At 48.3% G+C, this 26,283-nt stretch overlaps 1 protein-coding gene across 2 annotated transcripts in view; it reads left to right on the plus strand.

Annotated features, from left to right (window-relative positions):
- NPHP3 (nephrocystin 3) overlaps positions 1 to 26,283 on the plus strand; it is a 52,757-nt gene that overhangs the window by 14,039 nt on the left and 12,435 nt on the right. For both annotated transcript variants that reach the window (XM_078598301.1, XM_078598300.1), the window contains exons 9-23: positions 936 to 1,096; positions 1,651 to 1,828; positions 3,391 to 3,462; positions 3,961 to 4,329; positions 5,515 to 5,618; positions 6,813 to 6,927; positions 7,431 to 7,574; positions 8,303 to 8,400; positions 9,649 to 9,751; positions 12,101 to 12,183; positions 13,949 to 14,087; positions 17,685 to 17,849; positions 20,451 to 20,551; positions 23,955 to 24,080; positions 24,367 to 24,610. In XM_078598301.1, coding sequence (XP_078454427.1) covers positions 936 to 1,096; positions 1,651 to 1,828; positions 3,391 to 3,462; positions 3,961 to 4,329; positions 5,515 to 5,618; positions 6,813 to 6,927; positions 7,431 to 7,574; positions 8,303 to 8,400; positions 9,649 to 9,751; positions 12,101 to 12,183; positions 13,949 to 14,087; positions 17,685 to 17,849; positions 20,451 to 20,551; positions 23,955 to 24,080; positions 24,367 to 24,610 — 2,202 coding nt within the window. The remainder of the gene's footprint in view (positions 1 to 935; positions 1,097 to 1,650; positions 1,829 to 3,390; positions 3,463 to 3,960; positions 4,330 to 5,514; positions 5,619 to 6,812; positions 6,928 to 7,430; positions 7,575 to 8,302; positions 8,401 to 9,648; positions 9,752 to 12,100; positions 12,184 to 13,948; positions 14,088 to 17,684; positions 17,850 to 20,450; positions 20,552 to 23,954; positions 24,081 to 24,366; positions 24,611 to 26,283) is intronic.

Consider the following 26,283-nt stretch of genomic DNA (forward strand, 5'->3'; position numbering starts at 1 on the left):
ATTGAGAGGTAAGTGATAAGTGTTTGTGTGTTAGAGGTTTCATGTGAGTACAAGTGTGAGTGTGTTTTTTTTTATATTCGCATGCAAATTATGAGAGTATCCATTCGATGTGGGTGCGTGTGTACGCATGCGACTGTGATTCTGTGTTGCTGTGATCGTATTCATGTGTGTTTGTTTTCATATGTGTGCGCGTGTTCCCTTGTGTTCTATATATGTTCACGTGTTTGTGCATCTGATTGCATGCGTGTTCTTGTGTTTGTTACATTTTGTATTTATTTATGTGTGTGAGCGGTGGTCTAGCGGTTAGCGTGCTGCGCTATGAATCCGGCGACCCGGGTTCAATTCCCGCTCACGGCCAACACCAGTGACGATTATCTGAACCGTTCCTGGGCCTCCCTAGGTCAACTCAGCCTCAAATGAGTACCTGGTGCGGTGTGTCAACATTGCCACTGAGGAGACAAAGGCGGTCGGGCGTGGTGCTGGCCACCCACCCCCTCGTGTATCGTTCCGGCCTTCATAGGTCCTCGCTAACAGCACTTGCCCTTACAGTCTACTAAGGCTTTATGGAGGATCTTTGTTATATTCATGTTTGTGCTCGTGGCTGAATGTGTGTATACATATGTGTGTATATATATGTCTCAGCGTTTGTGCGTCCTGTGTGCATTCATTCTGAATTAGTTTTTATATTCGCGTATGTGGTCATGCACAGGGACTGTCCGTTCATGCTAATTGAGCGTATTGTATTCGTGCGTGTGTGTGTGTGTGTGCGTGTGACTGTGGGAAAACATCGGCACTGGGGAGACAAAGGCGGCCGGACGTGGTGCTGGCCACCCACCCCCTCGTGTGCCCCATGCCAGGCCTTCATAGGTGCTCGCTAACAGCGCGTGACCGAGCAGCATGTTAAGGCATTTGTCTTTGCATGCGTGCGTCTGCAGCGAGCCGTTCCCGAGCTGCAGAGCGCGTGCGAGGCGCGGGGACACTTCTTGGTGGCCGTGAGCTTTGGCGGCGCGGAGCAGAAGGCGCTGCGCGAGAGCCGCAGGAGGGAGATCGCCGGCGCAGCGCTCCTCCTTCTCTTCCTGGGCCGCTCCGTGCCGGCGTGAGTCCCCCACGAGCACTGCCTTCGAATCAGTGCCGTTGTTAAAATGCGTCACGTGTGTGTGGAACGATTATTATATGCCAAATTATTTCCCAGAACTATATACAATGCCCAAATGTGTGCTTAATTCTTCATGCTAAGCTCTTGTCCTTCATCCTGCCCTTATATCTCACCCTGATCCTTGACCTCAGGTCTCACCCTGAATTACATTTTCATAAAAATCTTCATCCCTATCCGGCCAGTTTGTGCCGTTGGTAATAAGTTGATCCTCATTCGTAAGGTCGTAGGTTTAAAACCCCTTGAGGGATCAACTTGGGTCGGGGTGAGCACATCTTCTCGGACCCCGTGCCTGCACAGAGCCAACACAATGGCGACGAATGTATTTTAGTGCACACATACATCGGAGAACCGGTGAAATTGCACTTGGCCGACTTGATTCAAACCCATGATCTCAGCGGTGCCGTCTCAGCGCCCTGACCCTCTGAGCCTGCCCGGCCACCTCCTTGGCTCGGTTCGTCATAACCCTTTCTCCTCCGGTTGCTGCCGCGCTGAAGGTGCGTGGCGGAGGACTGCGAGGAGGCTTCCCTTCGGCAGGCGGAGGCGTCGAGGCCGCTCGCCATCGCCCGCTGGGTGGGAGGAGGGGCGGACGGGAGGGGGGATGCGGCGAAGGGAGACGCGGACTCGCCCGGGGCTCTGGTTGCGAGTCTAGCCGCGACGAACGCAGCCCAGCAGGTCAGAGTGAGCGGAGGCCCCTGGAGCCCTGGCCTGCGCTTGCAACGAGACGAAGCGCGACGTGCAAAAACTTAAGCAGCGCAGGAAAACCACGCACGCGCATAAATTACGTGACGCCTTCGAACATGCACTTGTCCTTGGATGTGGAACCGATCGGTAACCGTGTGGGCAAAATATATTTGCATACTTACTGATAATCATTTTTGCTCTGCTTTGTGTCTTCACGTTTTGAGTAACTCTTTGATGAATGTGGCCGGCTTTCAAGTCCCGAATGTACGTATGAATGTTGAATTTCTTTCGCATCATACGTAGCCAATTGTGCTAATCGGAAGTGTAGATAATAGCACAACTACGGACTACAGTGTAGTTCATATATGCTCATGTTTACGATAATTCTAGTGTCCACCCCCCCCCCCCGTTAGAGATTTGTCGGACGTACCATCCATAATGGCAGAGCATTATACAGACAAAGATTCCCCATGTAACCTTTGTATACTCTTGGGATAAGTGCTCTTAATGAGCACCTTTAAAGGCTGGTAGAACGCACAAGGATGTCGTGTGGCACATATCTTGCCCGGCCACTTGCTGACGTTTACGTATTGCGCCGGGTACATATTTTTGACTCGGTCATAAACTCTAAATTATTTTTACTTTACCAGGTTAGGCCCACTGAGCTACATAGCTCTTTTTCAGAAGCGACTTGGCCGCAAATTATAGCTCATCACGTGGAAGTTTATAGCAGCCAACAACTCTGAACTCAGGTTGATTTTAATGCAAACTCCAACTAAACCGGCGTCTGGGTTGGGATCGAACCTACGACCTCCTGTGTTGCAGACGAGGTAGTTAACATCCTGTCACCGTGACGCCCGTTTACATCTCGCCAAGTCTGCCTCGGGGAGGCCCAGAACCATTTCAGATACCACGAGCCATTGATGTGCGCTGTGGCCTGGAATCAAACGCAGGATTGTGCTGCTTTCTGCTGATGGTCTCACAACCCAGCAGGTTTGGGAGCTTTGCAAATTGACCTGATCCACCAACCCTTGTCTCCAAAGCTCTGGATTATAGGCTTTCGACCACACCCCCATCAGTATGTGCATTTATACTATGTGCATTTTCCAAGTTGAATTGTCAGAGTTGCGACTAAATCTTGTTTCCACTAATTCTGGTTTCATGTAATGTATGTTACTCTTTTAATTATGAAGGTATGAGTGTAGCTTAAATGTTGTATGGTTTTATTGTATGTAAGAATGTGTTTTTATTACATTGGATTCATATTTTCCAAAATCCTGGTTAGTACTTGGCCTTTTAATGAGCAAAACATTCTTCAACTAGTTAATCATCTTGGACCTGAGGCCCTATTTTATATATATATACACATTGTTCACAAGATATAATCTACACACACATTTCTTTCAGCTAAGCACCGTTTGCTCTTTGAAAGAGAGTGTGTTTATTGATTGTAATACACCAGACTTGAATAACAATGATCGTAAACATTGGCAGTGCTGCAGCATTCAGAGAACAAATGTGCCTTTAAAAGCATCGTAACTTTCTGCCACCAGGTTATTGAGTACAGCGATCCGGAAGAAGGAATTGAGAGGTTGCAGGCTCACGTTGGAAGAGTCATTAAGCGGGTACGGATGATCACACGTGCACTGAGCAGCACGAACACCCACAGCACGTACGGTGCAAAATAAGTTCAACATACATACAAATACAAAGATCTCCCATATAGCCTTAACAGACTGTTGGGGGAAGTTCTGTTAGCGAGTAGCACTTATGAAGGCCGGCACGGCACACGAGAGGGTGAGTGGCCAGCACCACGCCCGACCGCCTTTGTCTTCCTATAGTGGCGATATTTTTACACACCGCACCAGGTACTCGATTGAGGCCGAGTCAACCTAGGGAAGGCCCAGGACCGATTCAGATAATCGCCACCGGGTGTTGACCGTGAGCGGGAATCGAACTCGGGCCGTCGGGTCCGTAGCGCGGCGCGCTCATCGATACACGACCGCTCCCAACGACATACACACACACCTCCACCTGCGAGCCACGCCCCCCCCCCCCATGCACTTGGGAGCGTGCGTGCGTGCGTGCGTCCACCCACCACGTGCTTCTCTGTCGTCCGTCAGGAGCTGCGGAGGTGGAGGGACGGCAGCGACGTCGACAAGGTTTCCGCCGGTGCCAAGATGATCCGGGTGGGCGAGAGCCCCGGAACCCCCTCGAAGGCCCCCGCAACGGACGGCGGCGGCGGCGGCGGGGGGCGGCCGCCATCCTCTCCCGCACCGGGGCGGACAGAGGGGAGCAACGGCGACGGGGGAAACGCTGCGAACGGTGCGGGTGGTGGCAACGGCGAGAGTGACGAGGGGGAGGAAGATGAGGAGAGGGAAGTCGAAGAGGAGGGACCAGGCGACTTGCTGTGGGACCGCCACCTGGAGCAGGAGCAGCAGGAGGCCCTGCAGATGGCGGCCCAAGCGTCCTTCCCGCTCGGGCTCGAGAAGGTGTGCTCCGTGCTTCCCACGCGTGTCCTTGTGTCCCCCCATGCGTCTCATGTACGATTTCCCCCCCCCCTCCCACAGCTCCAGGTGGAACCACATTGCCCCCCCCCCATTCCCACTTCGGGGAGCTACGTGGGGGTATGGGCAATGCCTAGGATCGCAACCTCACTCCTGAGGTAGAAGAAACTGGGACGTATAAGGGGAATGAAGAATATCCCACAAAACCGGAAGAGGGGAGGAATTACAAGTAAACGCTTTGTATGTTGAACTTCTTTCGCACCCTACGTAGCCAACCGTGCTAATCGGAGGTGCGGGGGAAGGACGACAATGAATGGCAACCCTAGTTCTTTGTGCTCCATGTGTGCCCATGTGCTTCATCCTTGCCCTGTGCTGAGTGTGTCCAAACTGCCTCTTGGGCCTGCCTTGGGTTCTGTGAATCATACATTCCCTTGCTGAAGATTATGCTGCCCTTTCGCATTCATGCTAAGAGTTCCATTCAGTATACGACGTAAAGTAACTGCAAAGTTTAAGGGAGGAGGAATACATTTCGATTTAAATCTTTCGTGACTGCAGGGATTCATATTCTTGGTTCTTTCGGTAAAGTCACGTAGAAGGGAAATCATAAATATATAATACAATTCTCACGACGTTTCGATTGCAACACAATGATGATTGATTGTGTTGCAATCGAAACGTCGTGATACATTTATTGTTTAATTTGTATTATTTTATTATTTCCCTTTTACGTGACTTTACCTAAAGAACCAAGAATAGGAGGAGGAATAGTCACACGGCTTGTGAAAATTTGCTATATATATGCAATTATCTTTGGCTTAATGTTTGAATTATTTTACATTCCTCTGAAAATGTCATAATATATTTAGAGGAATGACAGTTTTAAATGTAATATTAAACTAACACGTTCGAACCCATTGCATGATTTTGAAATCCCTTTCTAAAATGTATATGTATGCGTGTTTACCGACACACGCACAGACACACGCACTTGGCACGTAAACAAACATAGCAATTTCCCTTCTTTGCAGAGTCTCCGTAATGTGTACAGCCTTCCCTAAATTGTACAGAAAAGGTGTGCACGGATCTCCAGAGACTTTTGCCAAACTCTGCACTCAGGCTGTTATTTGTTCCATTAAATTCCTTCCCGTGCGCGCGCGTGTCCCTTGACAGTATCTGCAGAGGCTGCACGACCTGGTGGCCACCCCGGGCCCCACTCCTCCTCTGCTCGTGTCCGGGGGCCCTGGGTCTGGGAAGTCCCTGCTGCTCGCCAAGTGGTGCGTGTGCCGGCCTATTGGCGATCCGATGCATGACGACTCGCCCCCACTCGCAATTCTACGAGTTATGGTCGCGATTCTTCGTCGCTCGCGTCGGCACTCTCCGTTGTGTTATTTGGCGTTTGGTCTGCTGCCACTGTACAGTTTCATTTGCGCTGTAAGGCTAAACGTAACATAGGCATATAACTTGGCGTCGATCATAAATAATCAATTATCTCCCACACACACATTATTTCAGGCATGTACCTTCATTTCAAGTATATATATTATTAATCAATAAATTATTATGATGGTGACGATGTAGCTCTCTCTGCCTTCTTTCTCGCCAGACCTTTCTTTTCACCGCCCACCCCCCCCCCACTGCTTTCGTCTAAGCGCCTGGTTTATGGAGCCCCTCTTCCACTTGAAATTAAATCCATAAATAATTACAATGCCCCGCGTTTAAAATGCAGCCGCAAACGCTACCTCGGTGAGGGTGGGGGCGTACTCTCAAGTGCGTCTTCTATCACGGGGTGGCCTGTGGAGGTGTTTTTTTTATCGGTAATGGTCGAATGTAATGTGGAGCATTTGTTTTGTCATAATGTTTCCATCATGACTTCCTATGCCGTGAAGTTAATCTCCCATTTCGCGTCGTGCAATGCATTTTGGTTATTGGACAATAATGCATATTCTTGCGGCTGTAAGTCAGATTTTTTGACTGTTTTATCGCCGGCTCCCACCTATCTGCTTGTCGCATTTATATCACTTAGCGGCTCGAACCTCGTGAGAAGGTGCCTAATAAATGAATCATGATAATGGTGACAATGGGGTTAGGCATATATCATGGCTATGATGTTGCTGCTGATGATGGTGATGCTGCTCATAGCATTGGTGATGGCAATGATTGCGATGCCTTTTGTCCAGTTCTAGCTCTCAAATTCCTTTCCACGTCCTATTCACTATGACCGTAGCGATGCATTGCTTTATAACTTCAAGCGTCTTCTTGTGATCACGATACCTGTATCGAATCACGTGCCTGTGGAAGAATAATATATTTTTAGCTCACATATATTGTAAAAGTACGTGGGCTTGGGCAGAACACGTCACAGCTCATTTGAGTAGGGAATTGCTCTGAATTTGGTGCTAACACTTCTGCTAGCGTGAGCGATGCAGCTGCTGCTGATGCTGATGCTGTGGCTGCTGATTCTGGTGCAGGATAGAGACGCTCCAGACGCACTCCCCCAGTAGCCTGGTGCTCTACCACCTCGTCGGACAGCCCTTCTCCTCGAGCGCAGACCCCGCACTCATGGTTCGACGCTTCATTGTTAAGGTGAGACTCACAGTCACGGTGAGTCTCATAGTCAAAGTGGGTCTCATAGTCAAGGTGAGTCTCGTAGTCAAGGTGAGTCTCATAGTCAAGGTGAGTGATGGTCAAAGTGAGTCTCATAGTCAAGTTGAGTCTCATAATCAAGGTGAGTGATGGTCAAAGTGAGTCTCATAGTCAAGTTGAGTCTCATAGTCAAGGTGAGTGATGGTCAAGGTGAGCCTCACAGTCAAGGTGAGTGATACAGTGTTACATGCAAATCCACAATATTTTATATTTTTATGAGTTTTACAATGCTTCCCTTTTTACTGAACTGTAACACATTTCAAAAACGCCGACCATATGTGCATTTAAACATGGTCACATTACAGTGTTCCGACTCGCGGACGGGTCCCGGGAACAAATTGTCACATTTGCGAGTCGAGAAACTGCCCGCAGTTTGTAGTGATCAGCGGGCCGGCATTACAGCCGTCACCGCCGCCGTGTGCGCTGTGCTGCTGCTGCTGCAGCTGCTGCAGCACATGTGGTGGGTGCCTGTGGCGGGCCCCGACGGCGCGCGGCTGCTGGAGGAGCTGCCCTCCTGGCTGGAGCGGCTGTCGGCGAGGAGGCAGGGCTGCATCATCCTCCTCATCGACTCCATCGACCGCATTCAGGTTTCTCGGGAGACGCGTAGCGGGACCCCCCCCCCGCGGTAGACGCGAGGGACACGACGGGGGACGACGAGGAAGGAGGAGGGGAGAGGCGTGGGAGGAGGAACGTGGTGATGGCGGAGGGGCAGGAGGAGGGAGAAGGGAGGAGGGGGATGAGGAGGGGGAGGAGGGGGATGAGGAGGGGGAGGAGGAGGAGGAGGGGGAGGAGGAGGAGGAGGGGAACGAGGAGGGGGATGAGGAGGGGGAGGAGGAGGGGGAGGAGGAGGGGAACGAGGAAGGAGGAGGGGGATGAGGAGGGGGAGGAGGAGGGGGAGGAGGAGGAGGAGGAGGGGAACGAGGAGGGAGGAGGGTGATGAGGAGGCAGAGGAGGAGGGGGAGGAGGAGGGGAACGAGGAGGGAGGAGGGGGAGGGAGGAAGTAGAATAACGAGGTGGAAGGTATGAAGCTGGGGTGAAGGAGGCAGATGAGTAGGAGGAGAATGTTAACGATGCAGGAGGTTATATGCCACATACCTCGTCCATTAAACATATCGACATTTTAAGTTGTTTATTAAATCCTTCAACTGTTCAATTTTGTTTTATTATTCCCAATAAAATAAATAATAGTCTCGTTTCCAGTCCGTTGGTACATTTCGGAGAGCAGCACGCCTCGAGGAGACGATGGCGGTTTGTCGTCGATCGTCGGTTACCAATGTCGTGATTGTGCTCGCCGGTGTTGCCATCTGTGCGGCAGCATGCGGAGAGGCACCTGCCGTGGCTCATCGACCCTCTGCCTGTCAACCTGAGGGTGGTGGTCTCCGTCAACGTGGAGACGTGTCCTCAGCCCTGGAGGTACTGCCACGGGCGCTGATTCAAGTGGGCGGAAGCCGCCCCCCGTTAGGGCTGATCAAAAAAATTACCCCCGACTGGATGGCGCTGTGGTTAGAGCACTCAGTCTCGCATCGGAGTCCACACGTGTTTTAAATAGCCCACGTTAGCTTCATCAGATAAAGTTTCGATGTAAAGCTTTCGTGACTGCAGGGATTCATCTTCTTGGTTCTTTCGGTAAAGTCACGTAGAAGGAAAATAATAAAGTAATAAAAATACAACATAATAAAATAATTATACAAATAAAACATAATAAAATAATTATTTTATTATGTTTTATTTTTATTACTTTATTATTTTCCTTCTACGTGACTTTACCGAAAGAACCAAGAAGATTCATCAGATTACTTTGAAAAAATCCACTCATAATGTTTGAATGTGCCATCTACCCATGCATCGCCACAACAATGAACTTAATATTTCCCCTTTTCATCCACTAATCTGCAAACTCTCAACAAAAGGCCTACCCTCTGGGCAATGACATTTTGTGAACTATCAAGTTGTCCTCGCAGGACTTTCTCCTCATTTGAAAGTTTGCGACTTCAGTTGAGCGGTCTCCTCGAAAAACCTACGCAGCTCATGGTTAATTTATTTTAATGAAAATACTCCTCAGGAACTAATTGCTTCTCTTGGCTAACAAATACACATGGCGTGGCCATTGGTCTTGGTGAGTTGTGTGATTGGGTTAGGGAGTTGTATATTTTTATTGAAAGCATGCGAAGTGCCCTCTGATGACCACACGGACATATGGGCAGATATAAAACATCTTGGTCATGACAGTAAGCAGCCAATTGGCTCTGTTAAAAAAAAAGACACCGACTTGCGTCAATGTATACTGGTGCTCGTGTGTGCTCCATATATCTGCACCCATATCAGTAGCATGAATGAGTCGGCTGGGAATTTGGCGTGGGGCACACCAGTTGAAAAATTTTTATATCATATTTTTTTAAGTGTTTTTTTAAGTCTCTGATCAGTGTCTCATGAGTCTCTGATGGAGACTACAATCCTCCGAAGGTGGTCGAAACGTTTAATTTATACAAAAGTAGGCTGACGCGAGCCTACGTACGAAACGTCGTGAGAATTATTTGATTTTATTATGTTTTATTTGTATTATTTTATTACTTCCCTTCTACGTGACTTTACCGAAAGAACCAAGAAGACCTACGTACGTTTGTCATGCGTGCGGTCACGTTGCGTGCGCGCACTCCGCAGGCTGTGGCCCACCCTTCACCTGGACGCCTTGAGCCCAAGCCACGTGAAGACCCTCATCCAAAAGGAGTGCTCCACCGTGGGACTGAACCTCACCGACCACCAGGTGGGACAGGGCCCAGTGCACGATGTTCGCTCGCTCTGCACGTCGTGCGTAGGCCACGTAGCCCCCCACCACTTACATTGCTTGTGACAACCCCTTCCACCTTTCAGCCGATTAGTGCTGCATAGACTAAGCATGGGGTACAGCAGTGGCTCAGCGTTTAGCGCATTGCGCTTTGAATATGGCGTGTCGTTAGCTACTTTGTTGTATGTATGTATGTTGTATGTAGCCAACCGTGTTATGCCTGTTGTATGTGTGTACGTTGAACTTCTTTCGCACCGTATGGAGCCAACCGTACCAATCGGAGGTGCAGGGAAGGACAAAAAACTAACCTAAAAAAGCAGTTCTAAAAAAATGAGTTTTTAATCTCTCAATGCCAGTGTGTTATAGGGGGCAGCACTGGGAAGACAAAGGTGGCACCACCTCCCCCTAAAGTGCCATGCTAAGCGTAATTGGCATTTGCTAACGGATCCTTGCCCTGCCAGCTGATCGCGTGAAGTAAGGGGGGGGGGGGGGCGGCTCGTCCTATATTGTGGTGGAGCGCTAGCACAGTGGTTGGCACCCTGGGCTTTGAACCTGGCGAGCTGAGTTTGATTCATGGTCGTGGCGAACGTGACCGGCGAGCGCTCTCCGCACCAGTCCCGGGCCTCGCCGTCCTTCACCAAGCTGCACTGACCAGAATGGTGAAGGATGGTCAAACAACCCTCATTACTGGCACGGTTTGGGGAAGCCTTCATCCAAGCAGTGCGCTGACAAAGTTCCGTAACATGTGATTGTTTAGAATGTATTATATTACACATTTAACAATTTGCCTCCCTCACAGATGATTTGTTATGATTTAGGGTTATGATTCTAGAATCAATTATTTGGCAACTGTGGCACATTTAGCATTTCTAGTGGCTGCAGAGTTTGCACACAACGTGAATAGAACCTCAATGATTCTTACATGCACGATTACATTTCATTATAGTGAGCTTAACAATTGATTTTTAATCCACGAATAGATGCGTCATGCTTAATATGAACAACATCAATCCAACCCCACCTGTCTTTCCCAGTATATTTAAGATTCTCCCTGCAAACGTCAATATTCCCGAAAGCAGGCCACTTGGCCCAAGCATCGAGATCAATTCTTTGCACTCAGTGACAGGAAATAAAATCCCTGCAACCTTTTTTTTAATAAACAACCCATCATTCAGCGTACGTAAACATTTACAAGCATTGGTCCTCCGGTGGCAGCACCGACTCGATAATGTTATCCGAACAAAAACTTTCGATTCGGCAAGTGCTCGCCGCAGCGTCCCCCCGTTGCCTGGCGCAGGTGTCTCGTCGATGCGCGAGACAACGGCCGCGTTCGCAAAGCCGGTTAGCATTTTGCAGCTCGTGTACCAACTCATATTTTTCACTCGGCACCCATCTCCCACGAGGTTGTCAGAAGCCGCTGCTTAGGCGGAGGCTTGCTAATTAAGCCTCGTGTATTAATTTGTCGACTGAGTGTGCTGAGCGTTCCCACCTCCCAGTGTGAGGCCGTTGCACCTTTAATGGGACAGCATCCGTTCGTTGTGGATGTGTTTAATTGAACGCATTTGTGAAAATCTGTTGGGCCAGCTGAAAGGAAAAAAAAAACATAATTGAGTGTTTAACACATTAACCCGGGGGATGTATGCTTATGGTGTGAATCAATATGTGCGGTGTGGATATTTTCATTAGTCCGCAGGGAAGGCACCAGTTGGTGATGGTAAAAGGCTGTGGGAGTTGGTGTGAATGGTATATTTATAGGAAACTGCCAATGTAGCACACAGTGCATCCGTGTGATGTGATACCGATCACTACGCCAAGCCGTCCAAGACAAGCACACATTTTGTATTTTTAAGTTATGAATTCTTATATCACTGGTCCGTGAACAAAGTGATTATTACCTTACCCAGTTGCCCATGTAAATGAGAAACCGTCTTCATGGATTTTGTTTAATTAAATAAATACTTTTGAATATTAAATGCATTGCTGCTTTTGATGCGAATGACGAGTATTTTCAAGTGCATTGTGTGAAATGTGCCCTACATATAACAGTGCTATTAAATGGTCTGTCCACAGCTAATTTCAAGCGCTCATTTATTCCAAAGGTTTCCGTACAATCGTGAGCAAGCGGGAGATGATAGATTAATTACATTTAAATATTTTTTTGTAGGTATTGGTGGAAACCATGGATTCAAACCCAGAGTCTCCGTTTTTCTGGCTTATTGCTTGTGAGGTCCTGCCACCGTCGAGTTATTCCTCCTGAGTAACTTGCCACCTCCGCTTTAATCGAAGGCTTACTTTTTTTTTTAAACTGAAGTTTTTGTCGTCGGACAGGTGAAGAGGCTGGACATTCATTTTCGATCGGCCACCACCTGCAATGCCCTCTACACCACACTGGTAGCGCGGATGGTGAGCAGGTACTGTACTGGCCTTCCTTGTCAGCAAACAAGTTGTCTTGTTCCCTATGTGCAGCCACGTAGCTTCCTAAGGAAGCTTCCACATATATTCTAATAATAATATTTAATACACATGGGTCATGCACATTCGTCAGACAGCCATCGATTAGCATCATAATCACCTTCCATACTGTTACTGCACCTTGCATGGCCAACTTTCAGCTGCATTCCCCATTTCACCCCGTATTATCTATCACTGTTTGTCGCTATTATAAACAGAATGCTCCTGTGGTGTAATGGTTAGTCGCCGGTTCGATCTCCCGGCGCGAAAGTCGAAATAATGGGGCAATTTTTTTAAATCCCCCCCCTCTCTCTCTGTCCACCCAGCAGTACCACAGTTAGTTGATCGTCAGGTTGCATATATTTGTGGGGGTTCTCCGAAGATGTCCGGCGAGCGTGGAAGAGAAGGCCACATACATGCCAGAGTGGCTGGCATGTATGTGGATGTCGAGTGGAGAGGCGCCTTTCTCTGCAACAGTGGCGTGGGAAAGCAATTTCGGTATTATAATGTTTGGCTCGTGAGACGTCGTTCGTGAGCCACGCACCCAGACTGTGCAGATTAAATCTGCCTTTGACAAAATAAATAGACTCACGACTGAACGAAGTGCAGACTTGAGATTGACTTTAAATGCCGCTGGAATAGAAATGAGACAAAGTTGGTGTGTCTGACTAATGTGTATTTCCTATCTGATTTTCATATAAATCCAGCACTATTTTTTGTACTTAATACTGAAAACATTACTGTCGCTTGCTGAAATCTTCTTACTTAACCGTATCTTTATTTTTTACCAATTCCAATTTCGCATTCGTTGTGGTCCATCATGCTGCCACTTTGTTCCCTTGAGTGAATTGGCCTTCAGTTGCACGCTTTCACTCCTGCCTCCTTCACACGGCCAGGACATTTCTGACTCTCTTCTCCTCCACGTGCCCTTTTGTTATGGCTTTTAGCAGACCGCTGCCTCTGATGATATTCCCCATCCAATTCCGTCTCCGAATTCCAATAACCATCATTACGCACCACCCTTTATCTTCTAGCGCGTCCACCTCTTTGTTCGTCTATTTCTTTGTCCACTTAACCATTTCATCCTCCTCCAGCACCACATCTGGGCTGCTTTGAGTCTCTGATTCTTTCAAATGCTTTGATTCTATGTATCAGGTGCTTTGTGACCTAATGCTAGAATGGTTTGGATATTCAGTTTTTTTTATGAAAAGTTTTTGTCTTTTTTCTATTTTTATTAAAATTTTCACTCTTGCCATCAAGTCATGGATAGAGAAATGTACATTTGGAACTCTCACAGAGCAGTGCATCACTCCGTATTAAAGAACGGCCGCAGAAAGTGACATCACAGGACTACTTCTGAGATTGCTGTCTTCACCACACCAGCAGTGCTGCCATAGAGCTATTAATTGCATCGCAATCAAACCGACCATCTTAATTCTGGGAGCTGAAATTGTCGTCAAATTAAGAGAAAACCTAAATGTATTAGGAAATGTGTGCAGTCATTGTTGACCATCAGCCCGCTAGACTCATGAATCCAGTTCAATCACTGTTGGCTGAAAACCTGAATTCAAACCTCGTGCCTCAGCAGTGCTGGCTCATTGTAGCTGACCCCTGACCCAGCTGGCCAAGTCAGAATAGATGTTTCTATTGCACAGCTCCCTTTGATTTGTGAGTCGGTGCCATGTTCTTGCCACTGCCCCCACCACTCCCATCCCGTGGTGCCAGGGCACGGTCGTCCCAGGAGCTGGAGGAAGCGCTGCACCCATGCCTGCAGTGCCACGACACCCCTACGCTCTTCCGCCTGGCGCTCCGTGTCACAGAGTCCACCCTGCGCTCCGCCAGGGATCGCGAGCGCCTGCGAGAGGTGAGCGGCTAACGTTGCGTGTCCAATTGTAGGCCAGGTAATGCTGTCGGGGCGAGTGCAGTTAGCGAGCGCTCACTCGAGCTGGCTGGCAGCACAAACGATTGCGTGGTGTGGCCAGGACCATGCATGCCCAATTATTTTAGGGTGCCACGGTGGTGAGATGTTAACTACCTCTCCTGGTATACAGGAGGTCGTAGGTTCGATGCCGACCCTGACACCTGCTGTATATTTGGAGTTTGCATGTCCTCCTCATGGTCGCGTGACATTTTCATCGGATTCTCTGGTTTTTCCTTTCACATTTAGAAATAAACTTTTAGAGTATTTGGCTGGTATACATTTCCACATAAGCCACTTTTTGTTGAGCTATCATTTGTGGCTAGGTCGCTTCTGAAAAAGAGCTCTATAGATTATGGCGAGGCTGCTCCCACTAATAACTTCTCCGCAAAGCGGTACCTATTTTATTGACCCTGTAGAGATGATGGGCTGATTAAATTCCCACTGAGGATTTGGACTCGCGACTTTCTGACTGCAAGCCACCTTACCTGGCCGGATGATTAGCAAATGTAATAATAAGTATGAGCTTATATTGAGCCTTTCGCAAAAAAATGATCCCAAGGTGATTTACAGTCGATAAAAATACTATAAAACATCAATTAAGAAAATGTAATTTAAAACATGAAACTGCAAACTGTAAAAACACAAAAGCCCTTATGATGATGAAATCCTGTTTGGGAGAGGACAATTCTTCACTCCGTCTGTAAAGTCCGTGTTGACCAGAGGGATAGAACCTCAACGTGTAATTATAATTTTACCGATTAAGAGCAACTCATGCCCTTGCAATAATGAATGAGGTGGTGCTTGCGAATATTCTATCTCCACGTATGTCCTGCGTGCATGGGCATACAAATCATCGCCCTTGCGCTTTTCCCACACACAAAGGACCCCCTGGTGTTTAGCCTTCGAAGACCTTTGGGGCAAGTGCTGTTAGCGAGCACCTATGAAGGCTGGCACAGCACACGACCATTTGGGTGGCCAGCACCACACCCGGCCGCTTTTTGTCTCCCTAGTGGTGATGTTTACACACCGCACCAGTTACTAATTTTTAAAGCCGAATCGACCTAGGAGAGGCCCAGAACGGGTTCAAATATCCACCACTGTTATTGGTCGTGAGTGGGAATCGAACTCAGGTTTTCAGGGTTTCTGTGCAGTGTGCTAACCACCGCGCCACCGCTCCCCACACTTCACACAAAGACAGACCCCAGGATGAATTTTTTTGTCTTCAATTTTGACTTAAAACTTTCGCGACTGCAGGAATTTATATTATGTTGTTATTTCGGTAAGTCACGTAGATAGAAAAAAAAGAATAAAGTTCATTAAAATAAAAAAAAACACTAATGTAGACTGCAGCCTGGTTCTTAATCGGAGTGAGTGTACTGGCAGTCTATAATGTAAACTGTAGCCTGGTTCTTAATCGGAGTGAGTGTACTGGCAGTCTATAATGTAGACTGTAGCCTGGTTCTTAATCGGAGTGAGTGTACTGGCAGTCTATAATGTAGACTACATTATAGACTGCCAATATGCTCACCAAGCTTAAAAACCAGGCTACAGTCTACATTATAGACTGCCAATAGACTCACCAAGCTTAAGAACCAGGTTACAGTCTACATTATAGACTGCCAGTACACTAACCCAGCTTAATAACCATTGCGAGATTCGACATTATAGACTGCCGTTATACTCACCAAACTTAATAACCAGGCTACAATCTACATTATAGACTGCCAGTACACTCACTCCAATTAAGAACCAGGCTATAGTCTACATTAGGGTTTTTTGGTTTATTATTTAATTTTTTATTATTTTTATTCACACTATTTTTTTTTTTCTACGTGACTTTACCGAAAGAATCAACGAATATTTGTTGTTCTTGTTCTTGCTGCAACCATAGCAGGCATCAGCGAGTTGCCGAACCTGTAAGGCACGGGTTTGTTGTGGAACCCTTAAAGCAGAGAGCCAACCCAGGGGGCTGTGAAGGATTTGAAGTCTATTGATCGTCTGACACATTGTCAAAGCAACATGGGCTGCACTGCATACACTGTCAAGGAGGACGCCTGCTGCTGGGAATATGACGGGTGCATGCTGGGTGTCCCTGATTGAACAAGCTCGCAATATAAAACGTGCTATTTCTGGACTACATTTCTAGCTGAACAAATGTGTTATTGTCATTCATTGTTAGTGGGGGTTTCTTCTCCATTTGGCACTGGATTAGGTGAATTGCGTTCGTGAATACCCGAGTAGTAACAAGCAGGCTTGTAATCATTCGCAACCTTGGGATTCAATGAATTGTCACATTTTGATTCAGGAATTTTTTTGTTACTTTGGGATGAACGTGCAACGACCTCTAGTGGAAGCAAAGGATTGCGTTAACGCATTGCAGGGAGGAGATGGAATGATGCAATCTGTTAGGCTGCAGGTGCTAGGTGGATTGGTCACATCGTGGGATCGTCAGAGGTGACACCTTCATCCAGCAGTGGAATGAACATGGCTCAACGCATGTATTGTGACCGCAATAATTTATTTGAATCCATGAATCTATGCATTGCTTTGCTATCAAGCAGTGTGTCGGATGTGGGGCAACATTGACCGCGATTGATTCCGTTGTGCAGGTCCCCTGTGGAACAGTCACAATGTGGAGAAAAAGGAAAGATGCAGCGGCTATTATCCAAGTCACTCGGTTAGGTGTGGCCAATAGTTTTCACGTGAACTATATCTGTCAATCATTTAATGAACAGCATTGGCTGCACCCGATTAATTCTGCTGCACAATGTGGTAATTCCACGAAGGCTTGTCTCTGATTGAAATCAGTGTTTTGTGCCTTTATTTGCATGTGCGTGTGTATGTCCTTCGTGTCTGCTAGTGTGTGTGGCTGCGCACGTGCGTGTATGCATGTGTCTAGGAGCTCGCTCAAAGCACTTGCCTTAAGGGCCGGTGTAGGTTACGTTGGGAAGTTTGTCTATGCGTGTTTCAACTTGTATGTGTGGCTGCTTGTGTGCATTTGGATTGGAGAGAGTAGGTGAGGTTAATCTATACCCTCGTAGTGAAAAGTGTGCTTCATAGCTTGATAATTTCCTCTGTGTTTGCGTGCCTCTCTGAATGTATGTCGGGGAGTTGTGGCGTAGTGGCTAATGTACTGCTAGAAACCAGGTAATTTGAGTCCAATTCCCAGCCATAGCTAACATCAGTTTATTTGGAGTTTGCATGCCTCTCTCCCCATAGATATGTTAACTACACCACCTGGAATGCAGGAGGTCGTGGGTTCGATCCCGACCCTTGGAGTTTGCGTGCCTCTCCCCCAACGGTCGTGTGGATTTTCCTCCGGGTCCTCCGGTTTTGGCATCCACATTTTTTTGGGCTGCTATAGGTTCCCACGTGATGATAAGTCATTTGGTTGAGCTATCATTTGTGGCTAGGTAGGTTGCTTCTGAAAAAGAGCTGTATATCTCAGTGGGCCTTAGCTGGGGGGGGGAATCCTTGTTTTTATCTTTGTGAATGTTCGCGTGTTTCCTTGCGCGCGTGCCGCGTCTCCGCCGTGAGAAGCTACTGTGCCTGGCGTGCGTGGCGCGCGACGGCGTTAGCGAGTCGGAGCTGCAGGACATCGACCCGGGCCTGGGCTGGGCCCTGCTGTCGCCCCTGCTGCACACGCTGCAGCGACTCTGCGTGCTGTCCCGCACGTGCGGCCTCATCAAGTTCCGTCACCTGCAGGTCAGGAGCTCGTGACCCTGCAATCATTTGTTTTCTATGGCCGGCGGCGTTCATGCAAACGGAATCTCTAAAACGCTGAAGGATTTGCGACACGTGCGGTAATCGCACGGAGGTGCGGGAGACCACGGACGAGCGGATAAGGCAGCCGGAACCAGCGCCAGCAATTGCCCAAGCTCTGTGATCCCATATTTGGATATTTTTCCAACTCCTTGAAGCACTGACCTGGGAGACAAAGGGTCGGCGTTACACAAAAGCCACAAGGCTCTGAAGACAATCGGTTCCCAAAGTGTGGTGTGCGTCTCCCCCGGGGGGGGGGGTTACGTGTGACACGTCTAGGGGATACGCGAGACTGATGACGTCATGGCGGGGGTCTCGTGGGGTGCAGTCAGACGAGGTTACTCAAGCACCAGTGACAGGCCACTTCCGGCCAGATCTCCGGTTAAATTGTAAATATTTAGTTAATCGTCATTAAATTATCAAGTTTCGATTTAAAGCTTTCGTGACTGCAGGGATTCATCTTCTTGGTTCTTTCGGTAAAGTCACGTAGAAGGGAAATAATAAAATAATAAAAATTCAACATTGTATTTTAAAATGTTTTATTTTTATTCTTTTATTATTTCCCTTCTACGTGACAATAATAAAAATAAAACATTGTATTTTATTATGTTTTATTTGTATTACTTTATTATTTCCCTTCTACGTGACTTTACCGAAAGAACCAAGAAGATGAATTTATCAAGTGTTAACTGAATCTCAAAGGTGTTGATTATGTGATTCAAACATATCGGTTTTTACTTGATAAAATCTAAAACCTATGCCCTGGTAGGGGTGCCCCTGACAGGCGATAGGTCTTCTGGGGGGTTATATGACCAGCGCCAGATTGGGCACCATCGCTCTAAGAGATGGTGAAACTTTGTGCGACTGGCGATTGATTTTTGTGGGCCACCTTTGGACCATGTGCTTTCACGCGTTTGCGTAAAATTGACTTCGGCCAGGGAACTCATTTCAGACACAGACCGAAGCCCCCTTTACTTTTTTGAGCAGAAATTGCTTTGGAGGATGGAAGTGCTGCAGAGAATTAGGGGAGGCAATTCTTTTTTTTTCGCAAATGGGTAGTAGATTATCAGAGTAACCTTCACAGTACCGCGGAGGCAGATTCAATCAGCTCGTCATTTTCAAATCAGCTTGGTGTGGGGTAGGCAATGAACGTGTGGGGGGTGGCTGGAGAGTGAGGGTGGGGAAACAAAAAGTGTACGTGAGAATTTGTGTAAGAAAATGGGATGGTGCGGTTAGGGCACGGGTCGGCAGCCTGCGGCTCTTTAAGGACCGCTTCATGACGTTATTTATTAAGGACCACCGTCTTGTAATTCACATGCATTGATTGCGGCTCTTGAAATGTCGAGTTTTTTTTTGTTTTACCGATTTTGAAAAACAAATGTCTCTTGTTATTTTGGTTGCTGACCCCCGACTTGGGGTAAGCAGAGAGGTGAGCCGCCTTGATTTGAAAGTGGTGGATGACAACATTCTCGGAGTTTGCGATAGATTACAACGAACCTTTAAGTAAAAAATAAACTCTTGCCATTCCCAGTGCGGCCACTGTGCCAAGGGACAGGTTCACATGCGTGATAGCGGGGAGGCATTGGCACATTTCCTCCAGAAATCAGACGAAAGAGACCGTTTATTACGTGGTAGGTTCATGCGGTTGTGCTGCGTGTACCCCTTTCACTTGTTTGCGGGTTGTACCGCGTATTGTGCCGACGTGATGTCCGTCGTTTTGCTCCGCGTCCTGAGAGATTCTTCAGGAACTGAAGTTCCCCAAAAAAAACACAGAGAGCTAAATAGACCATTTGTCAAGATGAGAATATGGCCCCATATCCATGGTAATGAATCTTGTGTTATGTATTAAAATAAATAAATTTGACACTAATTCTGATAACTGGTAACTGTCATCATCATCATCATCCTCATCACCAATTCCTTGACCCAACCATGGCTGTCTGCTCAGAGAAATCCACCAGCCCCCCAAATGTCCTTGAGAACTTACTGTCGCAGCAGCGAGGGTCCTTGCCAAAACTCCAATATTCTAACTCTAACCCACTCCCCATGTGTCCCGTGCTGATCGACGTGTGCCTGCGCAACGCTTCATCCTCGTTCAGAGTGCTCTCCATTACGGTGCGGGTTTATCGCTTCTGCATTCTGAACGCAGCCCATGTTCACTCCGCATTTCATCTGGGCGAGAACGCAGACACGTGCCGTGCCGGCCTTCAGAGTTGCTCGCTAACAGCACTTGCCCCATCAGTCTGTTAAGACGATACCGAGTATCTATGTCTTTGTCTTTTTTGCAATGCGCGGAGTGCACATGGTATGTACAATGTGCAGGACACACGTGACTTGTTGTGCGTGCGATATGTCTGATGCGTGTGCAGTGCGTAAAGGACACGAGGAGCGTGTGAGACTCGCAGTGTGTGCAGTGTGCGCGGGACGCGGCATGCGTGTATTACATTCGTGTGTGGCAAGCGCATAACACCTGTGTGGCACATGTGTTCTACATGTAATCTCGCCGCTCTTGCTCCGTGCGCGGAGCACGTGATGCGTGTGCAGGCTCAGGAAGCCGCGCGGCAGGAATACGTGGGGGTGCAGGGCCCCGGAGGCTGCCAGGTGTTCCGAGCGAGGCTCGCACAGCACTTCTCCAGCCGCCTCGCGTACGCACATAGCACCACCGCGCACCATCACGCACCACCACGCACAATCATGCACAGCGTACCACATCGCCCCGCCATGCACCATCACGCACCACCACACACAATCACGGACAGCACACCATCACGCACCACCACGCACCACCACGCACAGCACACCACCACGCACCACCACGCACCACCACGCACCACCCCGCACCACCATTTACCACCACGCACCACCACGCACCACCACGCACATCCACGTACCACCACGCACGACCACACACAATCACGCACAGCACACCACCACGCACCACCACGCACCACCACGCACCACCACGCACCACCACGCACCACCACACACAATCACGCACAGTGCACCACCACGCACCACCACGCACCACCACGCACCACCACGCACCACCACGCACAATCACGCACCACCATGCACCACCACGCACCACCACGCACCACCACGCACCACCACACACAATCACGCACAGCGCACCACCACACAGCACCACGCACCACCACGCACCACCACGCACCACCACTCACAATCACGCACCACCACACACCACCACACACAATCACGCACCACCACGCACCACCACACACCACCACACACAATCACGCACAGCGCACCACCACGCACCATCACGCCCCACCATAGATACGCACGGCGCACCACCACACACCAAATTGCACCACCAGCACTGTCACGCACCCTCCGTCCCTGTGCCACCTCTTTGAAGCGCACGTGTGGGGCGAGCATAGTAACGGACGTGCAGCCTTGCTGTCTCGACCGTGGCCCAAACGACTCAGCGCCTTTTTTTTTAATGTTCGCCATGGACATCGACCGTTACAAGTGCATCCGCGATGTCTTGATGTAGTAGGAGTCTATAATAAAACGAGCTACTTGTTGTTTACTCTCAAAGGCTGCTATGAGCTCTGCGGATTGTTGTATCGGGAAACTGTTTAGATGAAATAGAGTGCACCGTAAAGCATCGGATACAACAATTATTTAACATTCCAAGGTTGTTAAGGGAAACGAGAAGTGTTTTGCTATAAACAAAAAATCTAGAAACTTAATTGAGGTTCAAAACGGGACCTCCCTGCCAACATCAAAGTAGGAAAAAATGAGAAACCTTTTGCAAGGAATGTTTGTTTGCATGTTCACCACAAGTACGTGTGGTTGATGCAGACTTGATTCCTTGCAAAAGGTCTAATTTGGTGTTTGAACATCTTAACACCTGTTTTATTGCCAGAAAGGGTACAATCTATTGTTGTTTCTTAATTTAGGTTTCTTTAATTGTTTGACAACAGATACATTTTCATATTAGCCATTGTTATTACATTGAGTTGTGATCTAAACTTCACGTGTTAATGATTTTTTGCTCCGTCAAATTGTACCAAAGGGAATCCTTACCGAGAATAAAAATGGGCAACGCTGTTTATCACGGTTTAGTGCGCACACACATTGATAATATTCAGCCAGCCCTCTGGCAATCCAATACTGAATGTGCGTCTGCCCATGCCGTGTCACTTATGTTGGGCAGTGCAGGTTGGTGAATTAGGGAGAGAGGCTCCCAGGACCAAGTTAAGTGATCACCCACCAGTGATGTTAGCTGTACCCAGTTGTAACGCTGTGTGTTCACTATTGCACCACCGCTCCGCATATATTCTATATGTAGTCCATGCGTGTATACTCGGAGATATGTACAGTCATGCATACACAAAGACAAAGATCCCCTGTATAGCCTTAGCAGACTCAAAGGGCAAGTGCTGTTAGCGAGCACCTATGAAGCCCGGCACGGAACACGAGGGGGTGGGTGGCCAGCACCACGCCTGGCCGCCTTTGTCTCCCGAGTGGTGATGTTACACACCACATCAGGTACTCATTTGAGGCTGAGTCAACCTGGGAGAGGCCCATGACCGGCTCAAATAATCGTCACTGGTGGTGGCCGTGAGCGGGAATGGAACTCGGGTGACCGGGTTCGTCGCGCAGCATGCTAATTGCACGCACACATTTGTAGCGCACACACACAGGTACACGGACCCCGCTCGCACAGGCTCCAGTCCTCACTGTGTAGTATGACCTGATTACAGAGACTCCTGATTCACGTGTTATTACTGCTCCGCGTTTGGTACGACCTTCCCAATGCTGTAAAGTCGCCGTTATTCACCTGACGCGCACACAGTCCCACTTGCGATAATCTTTCCCAAACCACCCTCAATTGAGCCGCTTCTAACAACGCCAATTTCCCCCGGCATGCATTTGCTGGGTCGCTTGCTTTCATTGGTTCCATACAAAACCAATGTCATTCTCCGTGAGGACGCTGCTGTGTCCTTTATGTAATGCGGCCGGTTGGCTACCTGCCAGCATCGGCTTCTTGTTGTATGTGACATTTTGCATTACAGCTGTGCACCGCAACATAATGTCCCAAACATATTGGATTTCTCTCTGTGTCCAACAATGCGCACAGGTACATATTCTGTTGAATTCCACATTAGTCGTTCTTTATCGTTGCGAAATTGATATTTTTTTCCATAGTTATTGATGTTCACGTGTTTATTCTGAGTATATATTATCTGACTCAAGCATTTCAATGTAATGTTATAGTTGTGGCTCCACAGCAACATCAGCAATATGAAGGATAAGGAGAGTATATATACATATAGACGTGTGTGTATCACATCATCATCAGCCATGGTTAATCCACTGCTGGATGAAGGCTACCCCAAGCCGCTACCCACCTCTAATGATCCTGCAATGTAGTAATCCACCTAGCATCTGCACACAAACATATTCCATCGCTCCATCTCCACATCACGCCACTCACGTACGTACATATATATACACCACGTAAATCCTGTGTGTGTTGCTACATATTCACACACACAGTATTTACATGGGGTCATCAAAAATAAGATACATTTCAAAATAATCCCACAACAAGAAATGTGGAATGTCCACTGTTGGCTCACGGTCACAGCAGGGATTGTCGGTGGCTTGGAGACCGCTTCGTCCAGCAGTGGACTGAACTGGTCCGGATGACTTTGCTCCTGCCTTGCGGTGCTCGTGACATTTGTGGTCGCAATACTTTATCTCAGTGTTGACGCTTTTAGAATTCTACCTTTTACGGTTCATGTCCGCTCGAGTCACTGCAGCGCGGCTCTGTTATAGCACCCCCAGGATTCACCGATGTACACAGTTATTCAGGTTGACACATGTTAATTGAAATTGAAAACTCATTTTTTTATAGCAGCTTTTTGTGTTTAGTTTGTTTTCCTTTCCCCCGCACCTCCGATGAGCAACGGTTGGCTACTTGCATATATACGTGCACGCGTACAGTGTCCGTAGCACGCTCCACGTATGAAGCCGCTCTATAAATCTCTCATCACGATCGTCACCGCGTCGCAGGGCCGGCCGCGTGACTTGGCGTGTGGCGGACGAGCTGCCGTGGCTGCTGCATCTCGACGCCGAGAGCCGCCCGGCGCTGCAGGACTGCCTCCTCAACCTGCACCTGTGCCGGGACCTCTACAAGCGGTGCGTCCGTCTGGAACGCTCTTCCCTCCGACATTAGGAAGCCACTGGAGCTCACGCACTTTTAGATCTACATTGAACACTCACTTCTTTCGAACTGATTTTTGAATTTAGCTTGTTGTCCTTCCCCCCTGTACCTCCGATTAGCACGGTTGGCTACGTACGGTGCGAAAGAAGTTCAACATACATAGATATAGTCTCCATGCAATACTACATACCCCAGCGCTGACCCGCAGCCACAGGTCATAACGTCTCGCCATTGCCTGTGCCGCCGCCGCCACCACCCCAGGGGCCGCTTCTCTGACCTGGTGAGCCACTGGCAGGCGGCGGGACGAGACCGCACCTCCTTGGCCGCCCTCTACATGGAAGCGCTGAAGCAGCGGGAGAAGGCGCCCCTGGCCGGGACGGCGAGCAGCAGCGGCGGTGGCGGCGACGTGGGCTCGGACGGGAGCTGGGAGCGCAGCGTGTCGGAGCTCGCCGACCTGCACGAGACGCTGGGACGCTTCCTCAGGGACCTGGGCCTCTACAGCCAGGTAGGTGTAGGGAACTCGGGGTGCCACCTTTTTCCTGGGTTTTCGACAGAATCGTCGTGCGTTCGCGGTAGCTCTCCTGGGAAATTTCTAAGGACTTCCCAGGACGTTAAACAAGTTCCGTTTTTTTTGTCAGTTGTGCGTTAACGCTCCGCTCAAGACAACGCGTTGGCATTTAGTTTTTCCCCTCTTTGTTGTGAAATAGTCTTATTCCCACAATATGTCCCGGTGTTTTTGTACGTGGGCTTTGGGAACCCTCCCTGGGAGCAGAGGGAGTGGTTTGGAGCAATGGGAGGAGAGGATTTTCTTTATATTCGTAACAAAAACATTTACATATCCAGGAAAGCCTCGCTAAGAGTCTCAAGGCTTATTTTCAGGGAGGACATGCTACGTTGTGATGTTTGGTCAGCGGGCATAACCAATATTGTTGGTGTTGTGTGGGAGAAACCCGCCGTACCTGGAGACAACCCGCCTAGAAATAAAACTTTGTAAACACCGCACGGATAAATCGAATAATCCATTGCTATATTTCCATCTACTGGCCACTTGGCAGCCCCAGCTTACAACATCTGGTATTACCCATCCAGCACCTATCCAGGTTCAATCTAGCTTGGCTTATAACGCTGATGGGACTGGTTGCTTTGAGTGTGATTGGTTATGGGTGAAGTATTTTGTGAATGGACCTGTGAAAGCCGTTTGAGTAATGCCAGTGATGATTACATGGGGGTGGATATTGGTGTGTTTGTTTAACTGTGATGCCCGACTCTTGTACCCTCTCATCAGTTATAACATCTGATATATTTGAGATCAATATTAATATGAAGTCTCGACCGGAGAGTTTCCATTCAATAATTTGACAAATTTAAACCATGACGTAGGTACACAAACGGCCTACGCCTGACAATTTTATCGGAAATGGTTTACAAGCCGCTTAACCATTGTAGGTGTCACTTTAGCGATTGCGTCGCGCATTACTATGCAGAGGCGGTATTTGAACTGCTTTACGCTTGCAATCTGCTTCCCCAGTAGCCGGCCCTTCCACCATTGAGTTGTGCAACACAGTACTATAACAGTAAGAAAATAATACTAATACTGTATGTAAAGATAAAATGATAATATTTTTTTTATAGTCATCTATGCAACCACATCGCACAGTGCTTCGTGGTCCGCAACACAGGGAGATGTTTTCAGCCGAGCAATGGGAGGAGGAGGGAGCGCGCGGAGGAGACCCAAGCATCTGAGAGGGCAACACTCCATCCCATACAGAAGGAACAGATAATATCAGCGTGCACTTTGCTGCACCGCCCTTCCCTCCTGGCGAGCAAGGGTTTATCGCGCCTCGACGCCCACGGAAAGAAAGCTTCACAGCATTCGTGTGATTCACCAACCCTCGCTGCCTCCACAGTGCTGGATTACAGGCATGCGTAGCCACCATGAATAATGTCTCCATACAATAGTTGTGTTCAGTGGATGATTTATCCACGAAAGCCTCATGCCTTATCCTCTTATTTTCAGGAAGGGTCTGCATTTGGTTGTTCATCTTGTTCCTTCTAAAGTGGTGTTTTGAATCTTGGAGGAACTCAGAGTACACGTACAGACATTTTGTCAATCCACTGCTGGATGAGTGCCTCCCTTTTGCTACGTGGGTTCATGGGGACTATATTGTTTTACCATCG

Source organism: Lampetra planeri, chromosome 10 (assembly GCF_965212315.1).
Source record: "Lampetra planeri chromosome 10, kcLamPlan1.2.h2, whole genome shotgun sequence".
Classification (NCBI taxonomy): domain Eukaryota; kingdom Metazoa; phylum Chordata; class Hyperoartia; order Petromyzontiformes; family Petromyzontidae; genus Lampetra; species Lampetra planeri.